This window comes from Copadichromis virginalis, linkage group LG12, assembly GCF_057382275.1.
Source record: "Copadichromis virginalis isolate Kocher_CV1m ecotype Utaka linkage group LG12, C_Virginalis_male_GT1.1, whole genome shotgun sequence".
Classification (NCBI taxonomy): domain Eukaryota; kingdom Metazoa; phylum Chordata; class Actinopteri; order Cichliformes; family Cichlidae; genus Copadichromis; species Copadichromis virginalis.
This window is the reverse complement of record NC_140629.1, coordinates 21,189,507-21,200,362: the sequence shown is the minus strand read 5'-3', so window position 1 is coordinate 21,200,362 and position 10,856 is coordinate 21,189,507. Positions and strand designations below refer to the sequence as shown.

Genomic DNA, 10,856 nt, shown 5'->3' with positions numbered 1-10,856 from the left:
CAGAAATTCATTTTTGGAGAGGCACAAATAATTTGTGTGGCATCTTATTTGATGCAGAAAGCCTGATTGTTCTGTAAATAGTTGGAAATTGATATTTAAAAAAAAAAACATCTTGGCTGCATTTTTAGAATTTTATCAGTCAACAGTGTCATGGCACGGACATACGCGGATACCAGTGGAACTGGGCCACTAGCATTTGTTGATGATGTGAGTGTACAGGGACATATGCTGATGGACGATCTGATTTCCTCGTGTCAGCATTGTTCCCACATCATCATAATTAATGTTGTTCCAGGTTCAACATTGCAAGTGACCAATCACCTTCTTGTGACGTCATTCCTTTGCGACTTCGAAATACCCGCCTTCGAGTATTTCGAAATACAAGTGAAGAAGCGAAAAACCGCCGCCTGTCCGCCGAATTTGAAGTCAATTTAGGATACTTTCCTTTAATAAACGGTAAGCATTATACATATGTTCCTCACTTGGCTTGCTGTTTGTTTGCTAGCGATAGGCTACTTGACGACAGCATTAGCTAACCAGTGTTCTCTAGACCAGCGTTCCCCAACTTTTTGGGTGTTTCGTGGCCCGGGGGTTGGGTCAGGCAAAATTGCAGTAGCTCCCCTGATCATTTTACAAACATAAGTGAAGAGAATCTGGACTAAAAGGCCTAGACTTATGGTTGTGTGCTGAATCTATGAATCAAACTATCACCTGGAAACATAATTAACTGGTCCATAGCTGTGAAACTGGACATGAGTTCTTGATTCTATGGAGATTAACAGTAATCCAGAAATTTACAAATTTGTCCCTGGGACATCGCGTAAATGTTGTCCCTGGGACATCGCGTAAATGTTGTCCCTGGGACATCGCGTAAATGTTGTCCCTGGGACATCGCGTAAATGTTGTCCCTGGGACATCGCGTAAATGTTGTCCCTGGGACATCGTGTAGATGTTGTCCCTGGGACATCATGTTAAAGTTGCCAGAGACATACCATATGAAAGTTTAGCTTCTTTTAGCCCCTGTTTGTTTTATATTATTTTATATATATATTTTTTTAATATTATATTTAATATTTACATTGTATTGCAAAAAACCCCACAAGTTAAAATGAATTAATGAATATTGACTAATTAAACCTTCGTTATTTTTCCACCAGAAATGGACGACATAATTAGAAGAAGTGTTCTGAATGACGAAAAAAAAAGAACTGGAAAAGACACACAACTTTGTGTGCATGTGTCACAATGCCAGGAGGACCCATTCAGTGTTGTGTTAGAAAAATTGAACTCATTAACCCTTCATGGACATTATAAATGTTTAAATGTTGCCTCAGGTAAAGACAGGAAAAGAGACTATTACAAATTCAACTGCATCAGAGCTGGGAAAAAAAGTCGAAACAGCTACAGAGCAGTGGGCTGTAAGGCCTATGTTTCATTTAAAGTACTCAAATGTTGGAAAGACCACACAGTCATCGTGCAGCGTACATATGATAAGCATGATGGGCATGATCCTTCGGACCCAAAAGACGCACATTTCAACAATATTTCCAGTGATTTGAGGAGGAAGATTGAGGAACTGCTTTCCCTTAGAACTAAGCCAGCCATCATACTAACCGAATGTCATAAATGGGCCAAAGAACATGGACACAGAGATCTTCACAACAGAGAGCATTTTGTCACACCACGTGACATTGACAGTGTTAGAACCTGCATGATGAGGAAGAAGCACTTTAACTGTGGAGACAGTCAAAGTGTACATACCTTACTTAATGGAAAACATCAAGAACATGTTCTCTTCTATCAACCATACACATCTGACCAAGAACTAATGATTGTTTTGCAGACACCTGTAATGAAATCAAACATGGAGAACTATGCAAAACAGTTAGTATTTGTTGACACCACGCACTGCGTTAACCAGTATTCATTTCCCTTATTCACACTTGTTGTAAGAGATGATCATGGGCATGGAGTCCCTGTGGCCTATGCTATTGTCAGCAACGAAAGTCAGAAAACCCTGGAAACTGTTCTTGGAATAGTTTGTGAGCATTTCCCAACTTCCCCGAGGTAAATAATACATTGACAGCTATTGATTTTGAAATAATTCCTTTTCAAAAAAGTTATAACATGCCAGAATCTAATGCTATAGCTGCAGCATGGGCTGCAAAAAACTTTCCTTTCCAGTTGTTAAAGTTATTCCTATAGGCTGTATGCAGTATTTTATATATCTACTTGTGAGTTGAAATGTTTAATTTGGCATTGAAGTGGTGCTTTGAGATAGCAAAAACATTTTCATACTGTTTAATCTCATTTAGTGTTTTCTTTTTTTCTGTAGAGCATTTATGGTTGACAAAGACTTTGCGGAAATAAATGCTTTGCAGAAGGTTTTTCCAGAGTCAGCTATCCTTCTATGCTGGTACCATGTCTTGCAGGTAAACCACATTGTTTTCTTTTCACGTTGTCTAAGATGCACCTGAAACACATTTTTACAACAGGGTCCTGTTGTCATGATTTGCCTCATTGTGATATTCACCTACTCAGGTTAATGAATATAAAGGGATAAAATGTTGAGTGACTATGTCCATCCATTTAAGACCACAGTGCACTCATCTTCTGGTGGCTGCTTCCCAAAGCTCTTTTTGACATTTAAAAATATGTTTGCCTGGTTGATTTCTGTAATGCACAGGTCCTCTTGTCCAGTGAGTGACAAAGTTATTTTTGGACGTCAGCTTTCTTTTATGCTTTTTGTACAGCTGCTCCTCTGTCTCTCTCTCCAGATTAACTTTTTTTCTCTTACATTCACAGGCTGTTAATCGATGGCTTTCAAAATCAGAGTCCGGGGTCCATGGGCTTTCTAACACCCAAAAGAGAAATGAAATCATTTCTTTCTTTTGTAAGCTGAAAGCTTGCACATCTGTAAGTGTAATTTGTCTATTTCACATTTTGATTTCTTGATTACACTAAGAGCATAATAACTTTCAGTTGCTAAAAAAAGTTACAGAGAGATACAAAATAGATTTTTGAAACAATTTCTAAAACTGGCTTCTTATCTTGCTTATCAAAACAAGTACTTAAGCTGTGCAGACCATCATTGTGTCACCCACTGTGCAGTAGAACTTGTGAGTGGGATTCTTTCACAGACAGATGCTGAAACCAAATATGCTTATAGGTTTAGTGTTCCTTCTTAGCCATTGTAAGGGAAGAAATAATTGCTTCTTAATACAAAAACACGACATATTATTAATAACTTAAAATTCTTAATGTTATTCAATAAAAGGAAAAGGGCTTCAATACATAATATTAAAGATTTCAATAGGTCTGTTAAATGGATTGAAATATATTCTGTTGCATCCAATTCTCTTAGGAGGACGACTTTAAAGCCACATCAGCAGAGTTCTGCCAGACATTTAAGCAATACCCTTTGGTGTGCCAGTATTTTCAGAAGCACTGGGAAGGCATTGGCCACATGTGGTGTGACTACGGCCGTCGCTTCAGTCACGCTCGTTCTGAAACAAACAATGTGATTGAAAGGTATGATTTATTATTTTGACCTCATTCAATTGTATTGCTGAAAAAAAGATATTATGCTTTAATCCAAGAGGCTAAACTGAGTAGGTTCGTCATGTCATTGCCAGAACAGGTTTTAGGCAAATCCTTTAAATTCTAGCAGCGTTTTTTATGTTATCACAACAAAAAACAGAGTAGGTGGATTTGCCTAAATCAGCTAAACCGGCACAGAGCATTCCTTTATAAAAGACGTGTGCAATAGGTATTCCAATTTTTTAAAAAATAATACAGTCTTGATTAAAACTTTAAATTCCTTCAATTACAGTTACTAATCATTTCAAATAACTGTTTTTCAGATTTTTCCACCGCCTGAAATACCAGTTTTTATCTGGCTACAAGAATAGGCGTCTGGATGATCTGATTGAAGTGCTCCTAGGGAAGGCCGACGACTACTTCTCAGTCATAAAAACCCTGCAAGATGTGGGCCGCATGAAAAACAGGTTTGCTGACCCCTTGTCTCAAGTTTCAGAGACTGCTTCAAGACTGATGGAAAGTGGTTGGGCTCTTAAAATTACAGTCAAGAACAGCCATGGAGTTAATGCATATCAAGTCCCATCTGAGTCAAGAGAAGACATGGTGTATGACGTCTGCCCTGTTGAGTCCTACTGCAACTGTACATATGGCTTACGAGGACTTCTTTGCAAGCATCTAGTGTTACTTGCAAAATTAGCAGAGGCTGACAATGACATCTATCCAAACATGGAAACAGACATTTCTACCTTGGCAAGAATTGCAGTGAAAGAAAGGCATTACTTTGTACACTGTGAGGACTTGAAAGTGATAAAAATGCCAAGTTTGTTTGGAAATCTGTGTTTTTTTGCATCGGCTGAAACACTTCAGTGCACTTGTTGTACGTTCTCTCACTATAACACATGTGCTTGCCTGAAGGTGGCTTGTAGCCATTTTAAAAAAATGAAAAACTCTCTGAAAAGTCCTCTATCAACTTTGAATGACACTCCTGTAGTTGAAAGCACAGACAAAAAATGCACAGAAGATGCAGTTGGAAAACGAAATGCTGTTTTAGACACAGTTAAACAGTGGGCATTCATTCCAGAGGGTATTACTCCAATGATAGATGAACTGCATACAAATGTCTTAAAAACAAAACAAGTAGGCAAAAGTATATGCCAGTACGAAATAAAGACGACAGAGAATGCACGCAAAATTAGGCCATTGTATTCTAGCAAGAAACGTTCGGCCAGCATCGACATTCCAACAGTCTGTGAAAATGAATGTGAACAGTCGATAACCACTGAAAGAGAGACATCCTCTGGAGAAAATGAAAACCTTTTGGAATACAAAACAAAAAAGAGAAGAGTTAAAGCTAAGTATATGCATAAGTAGACTTTTGTGTGACATTTCAAAGGGACTGCATCCATTACTTCTGTTTATTGAAACCTAAAGCTGAATAGCTGTCTTAACTTTCTGCCAAGGAACAGTTGAAAAGAAATTGTTTGGTCTCTCAAGCAGTTATTTATGTGTGTTATTCATTACTTTGGCTTGGTTGCTGTTTTTGATACAAATTCATCTGTGCCCATTGTAATATTTTCATATGTTACTATTTTTATATTGCTATGCATTATAAATAAAGGATTACTTATTACTATTAAAGGTCTGCATTTGTAATTGTTGGTATTATTTATAAAATATGCGCTCTTAAGTTTTTTGCTCCATAAAACGATACCTGTCACTTTTTGGACAGAGTATCAGCTGTTGAGAATCCTGGCTCATACAAAATAGAAGTAAAAGGTTTCAACATCCAGCCTTTTTATGATTAAATACAAAGTGTAATAACAGAGTTATTGGGGTGTGATTTTGTTAATAGTTAGTCTTAAGTATAAGTTTAATAGTAATGAGTAAGAAAATATAGCCAGAATAATGGAATGAGACTAACACCTGACCTCACACTGAGATTTGGTATGAAGTGGCATGTTTGTGCTAATGCTGACATTGGGGCTCAGAGTTCCTCTGTGTGTATATATTTGTGAACGTTAACTTGGCTAATGTCCAAGGGTTTGACTGCTTTCCTGTTGGATTGTATCACAAAGAACAGGGATAAGAGCACCAGTGGCCGTGCACACCCTCATCTCTCTCCTTCACCCGATCATTAGTGTTGGAAACCGGCATTAGCTCAGAGTAGATTAGACTTCAGTATATGCAAGTGATTTGATTTTATGATTATTTGATTCAGTTTTTTCTGTGTTCAAGCTCAATTACTTTAATAAAATATGTTGAATTCAAACAAATAAATAAACAAATAAACTGTGGACATTACCCTTTTAAACCTTTCTGAAACAAGACAGGTAAAAACCAGTGTATAAAAGTTTACATAGGTATAAATAGCTCTAACACTTTACTCCAGCCTGGCGTCCACACATGTGGACATCACATTTTGGGTTATTTAGACCAAAATACTAAATCTTGATCAACAAGTGCCTGATATACAGTTATGAGGACATTATACTGCAACTGTTCTATCGAAATTTCAAATTAATGTCCTCATATGTGGCTCTCATTTTTCTCAGAAACAAAAATTAGGTAAAAAAAACAAAACCTGGTAATTCTTTCTTTTTACATTCATCGGGTTCCAATCGGCCCAAATATCAAAGAGAAATTAAAAATGCATGCCATGGAAGATTTCGGGTCTTAGGGGGTTAAAATGACCAGACCCCTCCGGCCTGTTTTCCAGGCCACTAAATTAAACCCAGTCAATTACCAATTGAACAGAATAAAAACCTACGAGGTCCACTAATAGTCCAAAAGTCCAAATCTTTAATAGAAAAGACAGGCAGAACTCAAACAAACAATAATCCAAACGAGGAGCATATATAAACACTGGAAAGTAAATAATTATAAGTTATTAAATCAGACTAATTAAATACAGTAAAACTAATAAGGGAAGATGAACACACGGGAAATAAAAATAACAGTGTAAACATACCAAAACTCAAAATAAAACAGGAAAGTTACTACAAACCGAGTGTGACACAATTACATTCATATTGAAACATATGTGATAATTTTCTTTCTTTGTAGCATTTTTAAGATATGTGTTAGAACAGTCATTATGCTGTTTGGATTAGGAACCAATCATTTTTGCCAAATAGTTAACACAAACTTAGAACAACAATGAACAATTTTCAAGATTCTGATTTACAGAACAAACAAAAGTCACAAAAGGTTTCATTATTTAAGAGACAAGATCAAGTTTTTCACACAGGAATGAAATGACAGAATCCAGTGCAGCGGGGCCAAAGGTGTGTGTCAGCAAACTGAAGGTTGAGGAATCAGTCAGCTCATGTTTAAGATTGTGTTGGATTTTGAGAAGAGTCTGTCTGTTATTAGAAAGTAAGATTAACAATGTTACACCAATAACCCAAATACGGGGAAATGACAAATAATACCAAAAAAGATACAACTTTCATATTGTTTTACTAACTTACTTTGTCATATCAGCACTTGAATGGTCGATGCCTTTACAGACCATGTCTGTTGTGACATCGCAGGCCAATCTTCCGGCAAACCCGAGGGCTAGCTCCCCAGCCTCCTCTTCACTCAGAACACTAAACACTGTTACTTTAGTTTTGGCCTTCTTAGGCCTGTCAAGAATCATTGCGGGCAGTTTGGCTTTACGGCCCTAAAAAAGAAAAAGTGCAAACACCAAAAGAGCAGAGAGAGACACACACACGCGCACAAAGTTAAATGCTTTTGTTTACATGGTGTAATTGTGTATATGTTGCAGCAAATGCACAATTTCCAGCCACATTGTCACTTCATTGATACGAGTAACCCGGATTTATTTCAGGTGACATCAAAATCACGAAATGTATATCTACCCCAATCAAACCTCTGAAAACATGAACTGACATGTTCTCTGCGTTGATTCTGCGCTTGATCTCGTCTTCTGTTATTGTGTAGGTTTTCTTTTTTGAGCTTGGTACAGATAAGCGACCATGCACTCTGTAAACTGTACTAGTTCCTTCTGAATCAGTTTGGAATTCTGTATCTGCATCGATCCTGTCAACATCATCAGCAGCAGCATTATCTGTACTCAGACTTGTGCCGTATACTTCTGTTTCTTTTTCTTTGTCTTCAGTCTGTGTACCTTCATCTCTGACTGTCAGTCTTCCTATCTCACTGTTACTTGTCGATTTGCTGCAGATGTTCTCTCCCTTAGGAACTTTTCCTTTGTCATTTGCTGCCTGATGCTTTCCCTGATGACATTCTTCACTGGCTACTTCTATTGCTCCTCCTGTATAGCCACCCACTATGCTGCACAACTCCTTTCCCTCTGCTGTGCTGCACTGTGCTGTTACATAAAGAAGAATGATATAAACAGCACTATATCAATTTAATTGTGAAGAGAAATCCCCACAATACGACACAGTTATGTCTAAAATAGTTTTGTGTAAAAACTGGATCTTGAAACGTCCACTTTAATTACACAGTCCTGGTGTGCAAAGGCAAAATTACGAAAAAAAAATTCACTTTAAACATTTTTGGACATTGTTTAGTTATATTGTGACTTACTCTCACAGAAGATACAGATGCCACAAACAGACTTTGAACAACGCATGTGCTTGTATGCACCACATTTCTGGCACTGCACCTGTGAATTAAAAAAAAAAAAAGAAGAAGAAATAAACAAACAAAAAACAAATGAACAAAGTCCATTAAATAAACAATCTATATGGCTAAGGACATGTCATAGTGTACCCGGTCTTTGGCTGCAATCACACACCAGCACTGACTGCACTTCCTAGTTCGATCTGCAAAATATAATTTGTTTAAGTACAAGTTACATTTTCCAATGTTAGAGAAAAAGAAGGCAGCTAATTTTATCTTTACCTATTGAGGAAAATAAGTAGTGGCAAAGTCGGGACCTGAGCTTTGTGATTTCAGTGTTGTACTCCTCCACTTGTGTTTTACCGTCAATGAGAGATTGGGCAAACTAATAATTGACGAAGAAAAAAAAAAAAAAAAAAAAAAGAACAAAAAGAATTAGATTAACAAAGAAATGTTTGTTTGTTTGGTTTACATTAATTAATTTCTATAGTGTGTACAAAACAAATCAAGACCACAGACTCAACACGCACCACTAAATTTTTGGTGTTCTTTATCAGTTGGCCAAGACAGAAATGTTTTAATCTGTGTGCATTGCTTTTGAACAAGTCTTTACACAGAAAAGGTTTCAGAAAGGTATTTTTCAGGTTCTTCTGACAAGGCTTCAATTTTGGAAAATGCTGTTTGTTTATAGTGGCAACTTATAAACCCTTTGTGATAAGAACATAGTTACCACAGTCCAAGTCATACCTTCAAAAAGTATGCACTTTGTGCTCTTGTGGACCCATCCAAAATTGTTCCAGTGATTTGGCTTGGTATTGGATAAATGTGAGGGAAATTCTATAAAAATAACATAAATACACCTATGTTTTCAAATACATTACAAAAAACGTAAACATGCTATGTCATTATGATCAAACAAGCTTTTCAACATACCTCACACTGCAAATAGATTAGGCCATCTATTACCTTATAAAACAAATAAATAAATACATATAAATAAAAACAGAACTAAGGAATACGATTCATTAAGTAAATTGTACAATAAAGTGTATTTAAAGCAGAATTTAACATTAGTTTTATGACAACATAAAAGGATTTTTATGTCAAGAGGTACCTCATCTGAAATGTTAGTCTGGTCAAACAGGGATTTCAAACTTGAAATACCAATAGAGTTTGGTCCAGCTACTCCCACAAGGTAATCTGTGAGAAAGCATATGCTGTAGTCAACAGATATCATTTTCTTTTTGCATGCTGCAACCATCATCCATTTCAGTCTTCTAGGAGCTTTGTCTGGTTGTAGTTCTTTTTTCTCCTCCTCTCCCCTCATCTATTAATTAAATTGTTTTCTGACCTTCCTAACTGTTTCCGACCTGTCTTCCCAATGTGATGTTTAAGCAATATATGTATGGTCAGAAGGGGGTGAAATTTTCATTGCAGTTGTACGTGTAACATTGCATGTGATAATAAAAGGCTTGATTGGTTGATTATTCAACATGAGTTGACATTTACCTGACATTGTGAAGGAGTCACAGTTTCTGTAAGGGTGTAAGAACATAACATGTGGATTTGTTACACTTCTTTTTCACAAGTTAATAACAATCAATAATTTTCATTCCATTATTTACAAGCTATCACACGATGTCCCAGGGACAACATCTACACGATGTCCCAGGGACAACATCTACACGATGTCCCAGGGACAACATCTACGCGATATCCCAGGGACAACATTTACGCGATATCCCAGGGACAACATTTACGCGATATCCCAGGGACAACATTTACACGATGTCCCAGGGACAACATTTACACGATGTCCCAGGGACAACATCTACACGATGTCCCAGGGACAACAATTACACGATGTCCCAGGGACAACATTTACACGATGTCCCAGGGACAACATTTACACGATGTCCCAGGGACAACATTTACACGATGTCCCAGGGCAACTTCTACATGATGTCCCAGGGACAACATTTACACAATGTCCCAGGGACAACATTTACGCGATGTCCCTGGGACAACATTTACGCGATGTACCAGGACAAATTTGTAAATTTCTGGATTACTGTTAATCTCCATAGAATCAAGAACTCATGTCCAGTTTCACAGCTATGGACCAGTTAATTATGTTTCCAGGTGATAGTTTGATTCATAGATTCAGCACACAACCATAAGTCTAGGCCTTTTAGTCCAGATTCTCTTCACTTATGTTTGTAAAATGATCAGGGAAGCTACTGCAATTTTGCCTGACCCAACCCCCGGGCCACGAAACACCCAAAAAGTTGGGGAACACTGGTTAGCTAATGCTGTCGTCAAGTAGCCTATCGCTAGCAAACAAACCGCAAGCCAAGTGAGAAACATATGTATAATGCTTACCGTTTATTAAAGGAAAGTATCCTAAATTGACTTCAAATTCGGCGGACAGGCGGCGGTTTTTCGCTTCTTCACTTGTATTTCGAAATACTCGAAGGCGGGTATTTCGAAGTCGCAAAGGAATGACGTCACAAGAAGGTGATTGGTCACTTGCAATGTTGAACCTGGAACAACATTAATTATGATGATGTGGGAACAATGCTGACACGAGGAAATCAGATCGTCCTATGCGGATCAGATACCACTTCACAGCGCAAATGGAACAGAGAAGCTTTACAGTTACTGAAGGCAAAACTGAAAGCAGAGAGACCCACAAATAAGCAGCAGTGGCTGCAGTGAAGGTC

At 37.5% G+C, this 10,856-nt stretch overlaps 2 protein-coding genes across 7 annotated transcripts; one reads left to right on the top strand and one right to left on the bottom strand.

Moving 5' to 3' along the window:
* The first annotated feature begins 235 nt into the window (after positions 1 to 235).
* Positions 236 to 5,193, top strand: LOC146696935 (uncharacterized). 2 transcript variants are annotated; one of them, XM_085475297.1, is made up of 6 exons: positions 236 to 456; positions 1,158 to 2,067; positions 2,336 to 2,432; positions 2,806 to 2,916; positions 3,365 to 3,531; positions 3,864 to 5,193. In XM_085475297.1, exons 2-6 carry the CDS (start codon positions 1,160 to 1,162, stop codon positions 4,909 to 4,911), a joined length of 2,331 nt encoding a protein of 776 aa, XP_085331423.1. In that variant the 5' UTR covers positions 236 to 456; positions 1,158 to 1,159; the 3' UTR covers positions 4,912 to 5,193. The 2 variants fall into 2 exon arrangements, with proteins under 2 accessions (XP_085331423.1, XP_085331424.1); XM_085475298.1 differs by lacking the exon at positions 236 to 456 and having other exon boundaries at positions 2,000 to 2,432.
* Positions 5,194 to 6,316: 1,123 nt separating this feature from the next.
* On the bottom strand, positions 6,317 to 10,732 carry LOC146696934 (uncharacterized). 5 transcript variants are annotated; one of them, XM_085475301.1, is made up of 10 exons: positions 10,516 to 10,732; positions 9,643 to 9,668; positions 9,248 to 9,333; positions 9,067 to 9,099; positions 8,881 to 8,970; positions 8,416 to 8,518; positions 8,284 to 8,336; positions 8,098 to 8,176; positions 7,011 to 7,876; positions 6,317 to 6,902 (listed from the first exon to the last, which is right to left on the bottom strand). In XM_085475301.1, exons 2-9 carry the CDS (start codon positions 9,647 to 9,649, stop codon positions 7,341 to 7,343), a joined length of 987 nt encoding a protein of 328 aa, XP_085331427.1. In that variant the 5' UTR covers positions 9,650 to 9,668; positions 10,516 to 10,732; the 3' UTR covers positions 6,317 to 6,902; positions 7,011 to 7,340. The 5 variants fall into 5 exon arrangements, 3 of the variants coding, with proteins under 3 accessions (XP_085331427.1, XP_085331426.1, XP_085331428.1); XM_085475300.1 differs by having other exon boundaries at positions 9,248 to 9,668; XM_085475302.1 differs by having other exon boundaries at positions 7,011 to 7,204; positions 9,248 to 9,668.
* Positions 10,733 to 10,856: the final 124 nt, after the last annotated feature.

What these genes read in the sequence shown, in the direction of transcription:
- LOC146696935 (XM_085475297.1), top strand. Translation starts at nt 1,160, where the DNA reads ATGGACGACATAATTAGAAGAAGTGTTCTGAATGACGAAAAAAAAAGA. An exon ending in GCTGGTACCATGTCTTGCAG is followed by an intron (nt 2,433 to 2,805) that starts GTAAACCACATT and finishes TTACATTCACAG; the next exon opens with GCTGTTAATCGATGGCTTTC. An exon ending in AGCTGAAAGCTTGCACATCT is followed by an intron (nt 2,917 to 3,364) that starts GTAAGTGTAATT and finishes CAATTCTCTTAG; the next exon opens with GAGGACGACTTTAAAGCCAC.
- LOC146696934 (XM_085475300.1), bottom strand. Translation starts at nt 9,460, where the DNA reads ATGAGGGGAGAGGAGGAGAAAAAAGAACTACAACCAGACAAAGCTCCT. An exon ending in TAATCTATTTGCAGTGTGAG is followed by an intron (nt 8,971 to 9,066) that starts GTATGTTGAAAA and finishes TTATTTTTATAG; the next exon opens with AATTTCCCTCACATTTATCC. An exon ending in AAAGTGCATACTTTTTGAAG is followed by an intron (nt 8,519 to 8,880) that starts GTATGACTTGGA and finishes GTCAATTATTAG; the next exon opens with TTTGCCCAATCTCTCATTGA.